The sequence below is a fragment of the Acomys russatus genome, chromosome 10, assembly GCF_903995435.1.
Source record: "Acomys russatus chromosome 10, mAcoRus1.1, whole genome shotgun sequence".
NCBI lineage: Eukaryota > Metazoa > Chordata > Mammalia > Rodentia > Muridae > Acomys > Acomys russatus.
This window is the reverse complement of record NC_067146.1, coordinates 24,002,886-24,018,602: the sequence shown is the minus strand read 5'-3', so window position 1 is coordinate 24,018,602 and position 15,717 is coordinate 24,002,886. Positions and strand designations below refer to the sequence as shown.

The following is a 15,717-nucleotide window of genomic DNA, read 5'->3' as shown; positions in this document are numbered from 1 at the left end:
GAAAGCAGTAAGTACTGGGCCTATGCCATCCCTTTAAATTCAAAAGGACTTAAATAAAACCAGGAAGGACAGGCATACGCTCAGGGGTAGGCGGAGGCTTGAGTAACAGTACTACATGAGAGAGAGGAGAAGCCTCCAGGTCGCGGGTTTGAACCCTGTGACATGCTGCACTACCACCACGCCGACTACAGTGGCAGAAGATACACTTCTTATTCAAGATATACAGACTTTTGGCTCTAAAATATGTTCTCCAGTCAGCTCCTGGGTTTTGTGTTTATTTTGTAACTTCTTTCTTACAGTGTGATGAGAAAATGAAGGAACAAAATCCTACTTACAAATACTACAAATAGCCTTTCCTTTTCCAAAGACTCCTTCAAATCCTACTCCTACAAAGGATCTGGTATGTGCTGCAGGCTCTAAGCCATGCTGTAAAATAGCACAGTGTACGCTTCGGTACTATCTCGTGGGTCCCGGGCAAGACGCAAGCGTCATTCTAAACTCTTTATGCCAACCCCTCCCTACTGAGGCTCTTGAGAGAATGGTCAGCAGGCTTCTGTCGTGTCCCATGGCATGTATTTATACTTTTGTCTACGCTGTTCCTATGAGGGTATTACAGAACTGTCTGCAAGTTATTAATTCCTGAAATCTTTGAACAAAACTCCCGACCCAATGGAAAATCCAAAGTTAGTTATAGTTTGGGGGGAAGAATAGACTTTTTCTTGGGGTATAATGGTGGAAACTCCTAGAACCAAAGCCTCACATAACCTACTCTGGAAAAAACTGATGGCTGGTGGAGAGCATCACTTGTCAATCACCTACGATTGGCTCTTAGCCTTGCAATGTAGTACCAATGCTTCAGGTGACTTCAGGACCACGGGATTTTTTTTTTTTTTTTTTCATGGACTAACATCTCATTCTCTCAAGATGTCTCTAAGGAGCAGGGGCCACAACTTTAACTTAACCATGAGATCAAAGTGGACTATCCTATTCTTTACACCTAAGCACCTGGAGACCTCCTTCCAGAAAGTATCCCGCTCTGAACTGCTAGGCAAGTGGCCCAGGAGGTCTGCTTTGCTGGAACCAAGAGGTGACTCTTCCCAGTGCTCCATCAGGCTCTGGCAAGCAACTGGAGAGGTGCCCTCCCACCCCGCAGGCCCGTCGGGGCGGGGCGGGGCTCGACCAGCCAAGGCCGGGCAGCGGGAACCGGCAGCGGGAAGCAGCCGCCGCCCCGGGCAGCTCGAGGCTTGGCGAGGCGGGGCGGGGCTGGGCGCCACGGGAAGGGGAGGCCGCGCTGCCTGGGGACAGAGCGACCGACCGGAGCCGCTCTCACAGCGCCAGCCGCGATGGGGCTGGAGACGGAGAAGGCCGACGTGCAACTCTTCATGGCCGACGACGCCTACAGTCACCACAGTGGCGTCGACTACGCAGATCCCGAGAAATACGTAGACTCTAGTAAGGACCGGGATCCTCATCAGCTCAACTCGCATCTCAAGGTGAGTTTCAGGCTGGGCTCTCACCTGGGCTGGAGACTGCTGTGGGTCCCTGGCATGCGGCAGGGGGACGCCCCTTCAGCTTCTCTCCAGCAGTGGTCACTGGTCCCATTGGCACTCGATCCTGCTCCCACAGCCATCAGGCTCCCTGCGCAGCCAGGAATCGTGTCCCAATTCCAGTGTGCCCACTGTCACTCTAAGACAAACGGGGATACTCTATCCACGTCTTTTCCTTCGGACTTGCCCTATGCCCGCCCCCTCACCCCCAATACACACACACACACACACACACACACACACACACACACACACACACACACATACACACACACACACACACACACGCCCTGACTGCACGGGTCCCTGCATCTTGTCTCTGCAGTTAGGTTTCGAGGATCTGATCGCAGAGCCGGAGACTACCCACTCCTTTGACAAAGTGTGGATCTGCAGCCATGCCCTCTTTGAAATCAGCAAATACGTGATCTACAAGTTCCTGACGGTGTTTCTTGCCATCCCCTTGGCCTTCGTTGCGGGCATCCTGTTTGCTACCCTCAGCTGCCTGCACATCTGGTGAGAAGGGACCCAAGGGGGTGGATCTGCCTTCTGAAGCACACAGATGTTTTTGCCACCTGCCCCCTGCTCTTCCTATTTCCCAGGCCAGGACGGGTTTGCACAGAGACTGCTTACATTAGTTCCCAAGGGTAGCAAGACCTGAGAGACCTTCAAGGGCAACGTGCTTTCTTTAGAATAATAGTCCCTGGCTGAGAGTTTGAACAGAAGGAAGCAAGGGCCTCTTTCCTGGGTGTGATTTTTCCTTCCAGGCAGAAGGCTGAGCTGAGTAGGGAGAAGGTGGGGCTGGAAGCCTGCTTCCTGCCACAGGCAGGCTGCTCTCTCAAGGTCCTGTTAGGACTTGTGCGGGTGGCTCTGGGCAGGGCCTTTTCTCCTTTCATTGCCTTTTATTCAGTCGCGATCTGTGGTTGGGGAAACAAACAAACAAACAAACAAACGTGATCTCAGGGCAGAATACCCCTGACAGTCTGACCCACCGAGAATGGCGGCTTTAGTAAGCAGTGCTGGGACAGCACCACTCACTCAAGTTCTGCTATTGGCAATAGGAGGTGTCTACCGTGATGGGTAGTACACCCTCCATGGACGAATGAAAAGCCAAGGTACGAAACAATGAGAAAAGGCCACCACGTTATTGTTTCCCCTACAAACGAGAATGGCATCTAGTTACAAGAAGAAGAAATATGGAAATCTCATGAGCATTGAGGCCATGTTTGCATTCAAAATGCATCATACGTTTCATAGACCATTTTTTATGTACTCAAGCTATTCTTAAGGGAAACAGCGTATTGCTCCAATAAATTCTTTTGTGTTAAAGGTCATCCACTCTCTTCAAAGAATCATCTCCACTGTCACAACAGTTCTCAAGTTGCTACGTCAAGGTGGTCCTGGCAACACATGTAACCCTAGGTGCCACCATATAGTTCTTTATTTTATATGGCATTGCCATGGCCCAATACATTCTCAGTGGCCACCGTTAAGAGTTGTCAAGTAACTCCTTCTTGCAGCCTCTACCTAAACTTAGTTACTGTTAGCAGGCTAGCTCTGCACACTGAGTCTATTAGGAGCTCCGTTTTCCTGGGCAAGGTAAGGACACAATCCTTTCTTCAGCTTGCCTGTCGCCTGTGAGGGAGACTTAGACACAGGTGTGAGTGGTGACAACGCAGAAGCCGGGAAACAAGGGCAGCTTTGTGAGGGAAAGCAATCTGAAGACATAAAAGTGTTTTCAAAGATAAATATAGATTCAGATGACTAAAGGATAAAAGTGAGCACCAGTTTCATGGCTTGAGGTTAGAGGCAATCGTGCTGAAAGCATCAGAAGAGGGCCAGAGTAGTGAAGCCCTCTGCCTGTGTGTGTGTGTGCAGGGCCACACAAGCTATATGTGTGACTATCTCATTTCTGACATTCCCACATGTGCATATTTTTAATATGCCTAAATTAGCATATAAAATTCCCAATTAATTAAAACTCCCAGTGGAATATCTAAATCTTTCATTTTCCACTTTCAAAAATAGTGAAAAGACAAAGGACCTATAACATATTGTGACATGCTAGCTTTGATGCTCTGTCAATACAGAACAGAGATTTATTGACAACACTAGGTCTTCCCGCAGCTTTTGTGGAAGAATTGGGGGGGAAAAAACTCACTAAGTTCTCTTTTGCTAAATGGTGGAAAGATACTAACAGCGCTGCAGTGAACCAAGTGCTGCTTCTCCCCACCTGTCTTTCCCGAGAGTGGGAGGAGCTTATCCCGAGAGTGGGAGGAGCTTGCTGTTTGGCTTCCACGGGTGAATCATCACTCCACTTCCCCTGGAGATGCATAATATGTATTATTTAGCTTCATCTTGTTCTTCAGATTGCATTCATGTGGGACATTAATATTTAACTGTGAAGTAGTTGTCATCAGGTAGCCGCAAATCTACGCTTAAATGTCACTTTGTACCTTGAGGAAACAGAGTTGTCATTAATGGTTGCACCCCCTAACCTATAAGCCTGATCGTCCCGATTGCTGGGAAGCCTTATAGACTATAAGCAAGCTTGGCTTTTGCTTTGTTTTTCCTTTTTAGTTCTTTATTTTATATTTTTTTTAAACAAGGGATTGTTTATTGTTTAACCAAAGTTGAGAAGATAAAAAATAAAGGGGCTTTTAACCAAGTCAACATGTCACCACACATCTGACTTTAGATTTTTGTTTTGGTTGTTGTTATTGTTTGAGGGGGTGTTGTTTGGTTTGTTGATTGTTTTGTTTATTTGTGAGTGCAGAGCTCACTGTGTTGCCCAGGATGGCCTTGAATCCTGGGCTCAAGCAATCCTCGTGCCTCAGCCTCTAGTGACTGGAGTTACAGCTATACATCATGACAGCTAGACTTCAGATTCTTCATCCAAGTTAAAAACAAAAACTAAAATACATACATCTGGTTATATTGGACCCTCAGCCAAATGTTTGGGTCATTAAGACCAGCGGTTTGTTTCTATCTGATGCCTCAGTCACATCTGTTCATCATTTGGCAAATACGTTTACTGTAAGTAAATATAACTGAAGAGATGTGACTGGGACCTCTCTACTCCCATTGCTCCTGGAGTACAGTGCAAATGTGTGTTGAGTCGTTGTAAATACAGTGCCCCATTTCTCATTTTAGACGTAGCACACGTAGCACATTGCTGAGACAGCACTGTCTTTAAGACACTGTAGTACAAAAGCAAATACCAATCCCCGATCTTCGGCTAAATATCCAGTGTCACGTACAGAATCTGCACATTATGAAGTCCGCTTAAGAATATGTGGTTGGTTAGGATGAGCCTCATCCGTGCTTCTCATCCATCTAAACTGACTCACAATGTTGAGGACACAATTCTGTATCCAAGGACTGTTGAACTCTCCAATACAAAGAGAGAATAACTTAAAGAAAATAAAACATGCTCCTCACATGTAGTGAACTGAAACCTTCAAACTCGGACAACTAAAATAAAATTCTCAAGACCATTTTAGAGCTGAGAAGATATAAGGGTTATTAGAGAGAGAAAAAATAGAGTAAGGGAGACTGGAGGGCACAATTTCTTCAAAGAGAATTGGATTCTGTTAACTAACTTTCAGACGTAAACTTCAGACCTCTATTGATTTGAGGGTTTTTTTTTTTTCATTATACGTTCTGATTTCAAAATAGGTCTATCAATTATTATTTATTATATGATAGTGCCATGTGGACATCTCGGAGACCTGTTGTAAGGCTTAGCCCCAGTAGCTGGTTCTGTAAGATTCCCAGGCTTTTGTTAATTTGCAGCAGTGTGCTGAAGTGCCATCAAATGGCAAGCTTATGGGAGACGAAGCAAGAAGTTGCCATCACTCAACATGTAGCCAGCTGTTTAGTTCTAAAACACCCATAATTAATTTTCTTACAATTCTTTTCAACTATTTAGCAGTTGGAACAAAATATAACATAAATATAGTATATGTAGATGGGCAGCACGAAAAATTCAGGGCCCTAAAACATCCATCCAACACACAATTGCTGATCCTTTGGGTTAAATTCAATAGGCCTTTTAGGGACAAACCAAGAAACTCAACCTCACCCCCAACTCTCCACCCAACTAATAATAAAGATTTCATTGAGATGTCTGGCGAGGCCCAAAATTCACAAACACTTTTGAGCTCAAGGGGGATGTTGTTTAGGAGATTACACACATACACACACACACACACACACACACACACACACACACACACACACACACAAAACCAACAGCAACAAACAAACAAAAAACAAACAAAACTCACCTGGGCAATAAAAGAATATTAATATTAAGCTATCTTAAGAAAAAGTTACGCATGCACATGGGAATAAATATTTACTCTTCTAACTTCTCACATGGCCTCTTTGGTGAGTGTAATAGGTAATGGTATAAATGATAACAATAGGAAGCTGGGTGGAATGCTAACTTTCTTTCCACTAAAATCTTAATGAATGCAAAAGTTCAGCATATATTCCAGAAGAAAAGACAGAAATATAAATACCGCTCACCATATTTTTTGGCAAGCAGCAAGGAGGCTCCCACCCAGCCTGGCTAAGAGGAGAGGCAAGAAGAGAGGCCCTGGGAAAGGCAGGCAGGAAGTAGAACCTCAGAGAAACAGGAAGTGCTAGCAGGTTAGTGTTCAGGGGCAGAGATCTGGCAGAGAAATAAACCACTTTGTTTATTTTTGTTTTGCCGTTTCCACCAGCATTCAACCAGCAGAAAGAATACTAACATTTATCATCTGTGTGCCTGTTTATCTTTTAAGCAGAGTACCGCTTGCGTCTCTTATCGCTCTGACCATTATCCCTTTATTTATTTTGAACTGTTGAACCGTGTTTCAGTTAAAGTCATTATTATGTTTGTTCATGCATGTGTGTCAGGACCTTTACTTGGTAATACTATTGTTAGTGGTATCATTAACAATGCTTACATTTTGCCTCTTCCCCCATTCCAGGATCTTAATGCCTTTTGTGAAGACCTGCCTAATGGTCCTGCCTTCCGTGCAGACAATATGGAAGAGTGTGACAGATGTTGTCATTGGCCCACTGTGTACAAGTGTAGGCCGCACCTTCTCATCTGTGAGCATGCAGCTCAGCCATGACTGACCACTTAGACCCCAGGCTCTGATGTTTGGATACTGCATCTCTCTGTGGATGTAACAAAAGCTGTTCTGTCCACTTCCCAATTGTTATAATTAAGAACACTCTTCAAACATGGCCAAAGTTCATAAATGCTCACTGACAGATCTTACATATACTGAGTTTCCCACTAAAAGCTATGGATTTCACACCTAATTTTATAACAAGCATTGGCAACAGTGTAAGAACAGACAGGTGTTTTTTTTTTTTTTCTTTTTTTAGTAGAGAATATATATTTGTAGTGATCACTTGATAATGGTCAAGGGGCAATTTTCTCAACTACAACAGTAATTTTGTGCATAAATGCTCATAAAAGTATGGGATTTCCTGTTTCCTTTTACTCTACGAGTAATACTTTTAAAATTACTTTTACAGATATGGTCATAAGGCTAGCTAGAGGTAATGTATACAAACATTCTAGAAACTTCATGCAGTAACAAAAGCATATACTTATGATAATAATTATCAAATATAATAAGACAAATAAATGTGAAAAAGCCTTCCTCTGCAATATTATTAGCCTGCAAGCCTATTTAATAAGATGTTTTGTTTTGCTGTATATTTTATACCTAATACAAATGTTAATCATAATGCAATCACTTTCAAGTGCTTTTCCTTGCATTTGCCATCTTATTGATTTCATATATAAAGTAGGCATAACTACCACAGGGTAAGTTTCTTTCTAAGACTGTGATGTCACATATGAGAATTTTTGTAGCTTCTTTGGAATGCCATGTGAAGTGTGCTCTCTAGGCTTCCTCACTAGGAACTTTCCCAGCAAATGTTTTATGACTGGGGTTCATCTGGCTGTGACTGTAAGACTTGTTTTGTTGTTGTTGTTGTTTTTGTTTTTTGATTTTTTTTTGCAGTTGTTTTTGTTTACTAGAAGTTCTCTTCCATATAGTTAAAAACTTAATGTGGATTCTACATTCCTATGAATGCTTCACTTGCTTTTGAGTAATTCTGGTGCTAGTTAATTTTTTTATAAAGTCTCTGTCTAACATCTAAGTATAATTTTTACTACAGTGGCTCATATAGATAAACTTAAAAGAGAATTAACAATTGTGAGGGCTTATAAAACTGAAGTACATGTGTAAATTAAAAAGTAACAGTTACAAATCTTCAAGACATCCTCTGCCATAAATTTTGTAACCCATAAAACATTAATTCCCTTTTCAATTCCAATAAATAGCCCTATCTTAGCATTTATTCACTATGGCCTTTAAAGAATTGTCATGTAAAAACTTTCTACATTATAATTACTATACTTTATCAAATTTTATAATTACTATCAATTTGCTTGAATGTCCTCATGTGTGTCAAATCCTCACTCACTGAAGATTAATAATTTTTTCCAAATTTCCAATTCTTGTCAGTATTATGGGTAATTGAACTGGAATTCTATTGTAAAACAGATGAAAAAATCATGTTAAGAAACTAAGCTGTAAAACTCATATTTTTAAAAGTTAATCATAAAAGAAACATTTCAAATGTCCTTGGGGTATCAGAAAAGAGGTCATAGCTTGGTAATCATTGCAAAGCATTGCCACTAACATGACTATCAAGATTGTATTATGCTAGTTTCCAAGGTCAGTCTCATGGCTTTATATTACTTTTTGTAAATTTAAGTTTTAAACACTTGGATATATTGATTAGTCAAAAAATTAGTAATACCAATTTAATAAGTTATAAGCTTTCACTCTTTAAAATAGTTTTGACAGATTTTAAAGACAAGTATGTAATAATTATATATCAAAACCATTAATTTCTAATATATATGATTTCCTCTTTCTGAATTATATTGATTTCTTTTAAGTGAACTTTTATTGAAACTTTTCGTGAATTGTTTTGTGTCAAAAACTCAAATTATGGATAAAGTGAATCAAAGTTAAATATACAACTATGTTAGTTTTTAAAATCTGGAGTACTTGTAAGTCAGAGGCAAAGGAATACCCTCATTATCAATAATAAACATCTTTTAAAAACAGTAATGACTTCATTGATTTTATTATATTTTTGTCTTTCTGCTGTTTATTTCATACATCTGGAACTGAAGAGCAAGAACCTTTTCAGATGAAGTTTAACTTATTAAAACTTCAAATGACATGTACATGAGTTACTGTTCCAAGACGTGTCTGTCAGGATGAGGAAGGAGATGGGCGAACGGTTAAAGTGCTTGCCTTGCAAACGTAAGGACGAGACCCCCACATAGAAGCTAGGTGAGGTTGGCGACCCACCTTGAGTGCCCATCACTACAGGGGCAAAGATGGGATTCCAAGAGCCAGCTTGGCAGACTAGTCCTCTCCACAAGCTCTGAGTTCAGCTGAGAAAGCCCGCCTCAGTGACCAAGGTGGAGAGTGACAGAAGACTTCCAACATCAAACCTCAGGCCCCTGCATGCACACATATATGCATGCACAACCACACACATAGTTGTGTGCATACATTCAAGAATATGGACACACACATTACGACTACACATAAGGAAAAAGAATATTCTTCTTAAAAATTATAAGACTGGTGATTTAGGTCTCTGTTTTTCTAGTTCAAGTAGAGATTCTATGTAAATTTTTCTGTCACTTGATGAGTAATATTCGGTGGCTTGCTCACAAACCAACCACTTCCAATCTTTGTAAAGTCTCATTTTACTAATTCTAAATAAACGGATGTCTCTATTTCTTAGTCTTAAATACAAAAGTAATAACAATATAAATCACATACTAAAATACCTTGTATCCCAAAGCCAGATTTATCCAAAATTATTTTTGGAAAGTAAGTATATGAAGAACATCTGCTGATATTGGCACAGACTTCCTTGTGGTCAATTAATCTGATAATAAATCAGACATTTGGCCTTTTAAAAGTGTTCTTTATAGATTGAAAGAACTTTAGAATTCCCTCTTTTTATCAGCCATCTCAATCCCGTTTAACTTACTTCCAAGTCTTTCTTGGGAAGCTGTTGCCTGTAGGAAAATGACCCCAGCCCTATCCCCGTTCCATCCTCAGCATAGCTTGGATTCCTTTAGTGCACCCTCTGCAGATGGCTCCGCCCCTGACGCTTGGATTTCTTATCTTTAATGAAAAGACTGAATTAAATGTTCTGCCAGGAGCTCTACATGCCGCTGCTTTCTATAACAGCAAGATTTGGCTTTGTCTCCTCTTATGATCTAGCTATTGAGTCCAGGAACTTTAATAAAAATAATTGAAAAAATAATGTAGCACCTGTCAATTACTTAGTTGGGATGCTAAATATATATCCATGGATCTACTTTTTACACTTCCATCAATTATAGGACTCTTTTTGTGACTTTTATTCTTTATAACAGGAATTCTTAGGTTTTTATGGGCTCTAATATTATTATTCTATTCCCAGAAGTAACATGTTACGGTACATGTTAAATTAATTCAGATTAAATTTGAAGATTTACTAACAAAATCAATGCATATCAGTGCTTACGGTTTGGATTTTAAATGGTCCCCAAAGCCTGGCATGGTGGTGCACGCCTTTAATCCCAGCACTCACTCGGGAGGCAGGGGCAGGCAGATCACTGTAAGTTCAAGGCCAGCCTGGTCTACAAAGAGAGTTCAGGACAGCCGAGGCTACACAGAGAAACCCTGTCTCAAAAAAAAAAAAAAAAAAAAAAAAAGAGTCCTGCCTTTAAATGGTCCCCAAAAGGCTTACATCCTAAAGGCTTCACCAGCTGCCTGTGGTGCCACTGGAAGGTGGTAGAACCTTAAGGAGTTGGGAATCTAGACAAAACAAGCCATGTCGTTCAAGTATGGCCATGGAAGAAGACGTTAGGATCTCAAGCCCTTCCTGTCTCTCTCCTCTCACTTCCTGGTTACCACGGAAGTGAACAGTTTACACTCCCACTTGTGTTCTCTCAACTACAGCCTGAGGGCAACAGGGCCTAGCAATGGAAACATTTAAAACAAAATATGAGCCCCAAAGAACCCTTTCTATCTTAAAGTTATCTCAGCTTTTGCCCCAGCAACGAAAAGCTGATTGAGACCCACCATTGCCTTCTTCGCTTTCAGCCTGGTTGTCAGCCAGAGCCTCCTCTGCGATGCCTCACCCTCTCTCTGCCTTCACTGTGTGCTCCACACTGTCTTTCCCTTACAATGCTGTCCCACCACAGCTGCCTCATCTCCTTGACTTAAAGCATAGGCTGTAAGTGATCACCCTTATAATGGCCTTTCTAGGTCTTGAGTGCCGCACACCTTTAAAGAGTCTTCATGGCCCTGCTGTCATCACTTACAATGTTAATTAGCCTCATTATATTGCTATTTAAGGCCCCCAAACGTGACTCGCTGCTTGAGTCCTAGGGCCCTGGAACTGTGGCAGCCAAATGAGCTGAGGAAATGTTTCCTGACTGAGCAACTAGATGAGTTAAGTAACTAAGGGACGTCTGGGCAAAAAGTTTCCTACTCGTGATTTTCACATTCATAAATCACCAAGAGGAAAACTAACCCTCACGTAAGGCATATGAGGTACACTCACTCCATTGGGGCTATGGCAGTTGTGCTGGTCACACACGTCATTACTGTGACAAAACACGTGACAAATGCAGCTTAAGGGGGCTATTTTGACTCATATGTTGGGAAGAGAAACATTTGGTCATGGTGGGAAAGGCGTGGAACAGGAGTGTAATGCACTGGGCCTCACTGCAGTCAGGAAGCAGAGAACAGACAGAAAGGCTCAGATAGAAGCTTTGGACCAACACCTTACACCCTACTTCCTCAGCCAGGCTCCACCTCCTGAAGGTCTGCAGCTTCCTGCAGCTCTGTACGCTGGGGACCAAATGTTCAAACACATGATGTTTCTCACTGAGGCCACGCCTGTGTTTTTCTTCTTTGTCTACTTTCAAATCTTCAAAAACAGAAATCTCTACAACTTCAACATTTGCTTGCAGACATGTTTACATGGTCTTTAGAATGGTATGGGGGTTTTGTTTGTTTGTTTGTTTGTTTGTTTGTTTTGCTATCCCATTTCCCACTGGAATAAACTGAAATATGGTTTCTGTAGAATTTCACATGCAAGAAAACTCATCCTACGCATCGTATCATTTGAATCCTAGGATGAATTAAATGGCACCGTTTCTGTGGTCGCAACTATCTCACTGCAGAATGTCTACATGAGACAACAAGAGTTTCCAGAAGTTTCGGCAGACGACATGAAGCAGCCAAGGGAAGAAAGTAGGAAGAGCTGCGGTGAGAACCTACCACAGCCGATTCAGCTCATCACAAGACGGAGCATAGGATATTTGCTCTGAAAAGCAGACAGGAGGAGACAAAGGATGTCAGTGCACTAGATATGCAGGCTACAGGTTCAAGGAATGAGAATAATTTGGGATCAACTCACCTAGTGTCTACTCTCTTCAATTTTAAGTAGTAAAACAAGAAAAGAAGGCTCCTCTTGACATAGTTCAAAGTCATTTCTGTACCTGCAGCTTTTCTCTGGGTAACTGAAATGCTATCACAGGAATCTCACCTCTGATGCTTTTTAAGTAGAAACTAGCCTTGAGTGGGGTCACGTTTCAACTGATTAGCAGCCTTATAGCTTAAACTTCAGTATGAATAGGTGATCTGAAGGGGATATTGAGCGCTGCAGAAGGGGTCTGCCCAGGAAGAGCCCCGGGTACCATATGGAGCACATACACAGACCAAGAAGAAAGCCAGATCAGAGACTCAAAGGCAGGCGGATGCAATGGCACTGACCTTAACCCTTCCCGCCTCTGTTTCCGAGACCTCTGCTTCATATTCCTAAGCAGGGCTCAGTGGAAACTGAACAGGAGTGGAGAGAGTCCAGTCCACAAAAGAGGCTTCTTTTCTCCACAAAGAAGAATTGCTTTTGTCTTATTGAATGAAAAGGGGCCTGGAAGGGAGCCTATGGGCTCTGCATGAACCGTGTACCCAAAAGACCATCCAGTGAGCAAAACTGAAGATGAAAATCGAAATATAGCTGTGACCACTTGTGTCTCTCTTACCTTGCCCTGCCCCACGGTTGACCCCAGCTACGGTGTCTGTGACACAGAAAGGATACCACAGAGCAGTGACAGAAATCAGAGGACGCCACGGCAACAATTACCCCAAAATAGGACAGGGACACCTATCTGCTTGCACTTGCACGTGTTATGTTACTCAGCGTGGCTGCACGGCTGGACAAGTCATTCTGCCATTATGGGAAAAGGCAGAGGTGGAGAAGGTTGAGAGAAAGGAAACGGCATGGCTCAGTGGGAAGCAGCGTGTCACCAAGGACAAATATTCCTCTCCAATATAAATGGACCAGGGAGAGGTGAGAGCAATAGGTCATCTCGGGAGCACTCTTTTCTTTCCCTGCCTCCCAGCCCCTAGTCACTAAGCACCATCCAGTCACAAAAAAGGGAGAGGAGGGCAGTAATGCAGCCCAGCCTCAGCTGAATGGTAGATCAGTTCTCAGCAACTGCTGCCTCAGCTAACTGGGGCAGTGAAACAAGGAGTTGTTTGCGAAGTGGCAAGGCAGAACCAGGCTGTTTTTTTTTTTTTTTTTTTTTTTTTTTTTTTTTTTTAGGGAGGCAAGTGGCAGAGAGTAGCATGCTTATTGTAAGCCTTCAGGACTAGGCAGCTGACTGTGCAGCTGAGAGTTGTGATCTTGCTACAATCAACGACAGGAGAGTGCACTTGTACATCTCTACCTTAGGACATGGATTCTATCGTTCTCAATTTTTAGACGATGAAATGATGCCTGGAAGTTGAAGAATTTGCTCAAGATCACACTTGACATTACAATTTGAGCCAAGAAATCTGACACCAGAGCTTATGCTTGGTCTCCACTTTCCTTAGGATGGTGTGCATGGCCTCTCCTGTTCTTTCTATTATTCAGTCATAGAACCTTCCAGAATTGCATGTTCTCATTCACCCATCCATGGAGTCAGTCCCATGACCTCAGCAGTAGGCACTCTCCCAGGCTGAGAGCTGTCCCCAGCTGTGTCTGCAAACACAGCTCAGTACCCTGTGGCTCTGGGCGCAGCCTTTCTTTCCTTTTACAATCTTACTTCTAGCTCTTAAATTCTGCCTAATGTCAGAAAATTAACTTTCAAATGCCATTATTCACAGATAGACATTCAAGTTCTTCACAAGTTTCTCAACGATGTGTCTTAAGCACAGTGATTATCTAAGCACTAGGCACATTGACAGTGACAATAGCACCAATTTCTATTTAGACTAAACAGCTCTCTAGGCAGAACATATTGGGTGTCTTTTCTTATTTTTTAAAAGTATTTCTTTTCAGTGTGTCCAAACTTTAATTTTTACTCAGCTCTGTCATTCTATTTTTGAAATTCCAAGGAAAACATACATATATTTGTTTGTTTTCCTATCATTGAAGACTTTATGATAATTTTCCAGAAGTGGATCTCCATTGACGTATATGATTGTATTTAGGATTTGATTTCATATTATCATACAGATTTCAATTAATGTATAAAAAGTGTAATTCCAACAGTTAGGGTGTTTTGTTTTGTTTTTAAGACCGAGTCTTAATATGTAGCCCTGGCTGTCCTGGAACTCACTATGGAAATCTGGATGGTATTGAACTGACAAACATATGCCTTTTTCTCTCTGCCTCCTAAGTGTTGGGATTAAAGGTGTGTGCCATCATGCTAGGTTGTGTATTATGATCTTGCTTTCAGTATTGGTATTGTGAGAAATTTGTTTTTTTTTCTATTAAAAGTGGCTAGCCCTTCAAAAACCAGTGTACTATAAATCTTGTAAAAACTTTTACTCAATCTTTTAATCTCCGCTACCTTATAAAATACCCATGCAAATTTTTTACAATCATATTTTTTATATTTACTTATTTTTTTCTGTGCATATATTTATGCACACTGCATGCACGCTTGGTACCCAGGAAGGCCAGAAGAATGTGCTAGATGCCCCACATTGGAGTTATGGACAGCTGTGAGCCACCATATAGGTGCTGGGAACCAAACCCATAGGCCATCTCTTTAGTCCCCTGTGCCAATCTTTTCATCTCCACACAAAGGCCCTGTTGCATTACACGAACTTAATGATCCCTAGCACCCAACCGCTTCCCTTTTTCCTTCAGGCCACTTTCCAAATTAACCAATCAGGAAAAGACCGAGAGATTGAACTTTAGCCAACAAGGAGAAACAGCCAAGATCATCCTTGAATTAATGATAAAAGACAGAAGCCATCTTGGTCATGAGTGCTGTTTGCTGGCTCAGTTTTGGTTGTGATATACCTTTTCTTTTCTTTTTTTCCAAAGACATTGTCTTCTCCAGTCATGTTCTTAGGTGTTCCTTGTGCAACAATGAGAATACTCTTTTGCAATACACACACACACACACATATAAAACTTAGTGTGATTTTTTACATTTTCTTTTTCTTTTGTGTGTGTGCATGTGTGTGTGTCTGTGTGTTTCCATGAGTGTGAATACATATGTGGAGCAGACTGACATGATGTGCACATAGGCATGGTGGCTTAAGGTTCATCTGGGGAATCTTCTTATGCACTCTTCTACCTTAGTCTTTTAAGTCAAAGTCTCTTATACAAACCCAAAGCTCACCACATGGTTAGTCTTGCTAAGCAGCTTCTCTAGGGCTCATATCTCTACCTTCTGAAGCTGGTTGGAATTAAGACAAGTCTCCACACCCACCCACCATTTACGTTGGTTCTGGAGATATGAATGCTAGTCCTCTTGCTTGTGTGACCATATGTTGGGAATAGTTTAAATGAAGTTAGGACTCCATGTCACAGTTCCCATGATGTCACCATTCTTGATGGAATGACATGGTAAGAACCCTCTGAGAACGAAAGGAAGGTAACATGCTCTGTGTGACTGGAACATAGAGCACACAACTAGGATACACATTGCCAGGTGGGGAAGACAAAGACACTGAAATGTAAAGGCAGCTAGAGGAGGGCAAGGCAACATTACAGCTCGGGGCTCAGTCTTTAGATGTGAGTCCACTTAGCCAGTGGCTCCACAGACTAACGCTGCTTCTCGGCC

The 15,717-nt window shown here is 41.9% G+C and overlaps 1 protein-coding gene across 2 annotated transcripts; it reads left to right on the top strand.

Moving 5' to 3' along the window:
- The first annotated feature begins 1,207 nt into the window (after positions 1-1,207).
- Positions 1,208-6,835, top strand: Cav2 (caveolin 2). 2 transcript variants are annotated; one of them, XM_051151898.1, is made up of 3 exons: positions 1,220-1,493; positions 1,873-2,060; positions 6,524-6,833. In XM_051151898.1, exons 1-3 carry the CDS (start codon positions 1,344-1,346, stop codon positions 6,672-6,674), a joined length of 489 nt encoding a protein of 162 aa, XP_051007855.1. In that variant the 5' UTR covers positions 1,220-1,343; the 3' UTR covers positions 6,675-6,833. The 2 variants fall into 2 exon arrangements, with proteins under 2 accessions (XP_051007856.1, XP_051007855.1); XM_051151899.1 differs by lacking the exon at positions 1,873-2,060 and having other exon boundaries at positions 1,208-1,493; positions 6,524-6,835.
- Positions 6,836-15,717: the final 8,882 nt, after the last annotated feature.

Excerpts from the sequence above, each read along its gene's own strand:
- Cav2 (XM_051151898.1), top strand. The coding sequence starts at position 1,344 with ATGGGGCTGGAGACGGAGAAGGCCGACGTGCAACTCTTCATGGCCGAC. Across the intron at positions 1,494-1,872 it reads AGCTCAACTCGCATCTCAAG|TTAGGTTTCGAGGATCTGAT; the intron begins GTGAGTTTCAGG and ends TTGTCTCTGCAG. Across the intron at positions 2,061-6,523 it reads CTCAGCTGCCTGCACATCTG|GATCTTAATGCCTTTTGTGA; the intron begins GTGAGAAGGGAC and ends CCCCCATTCCAG.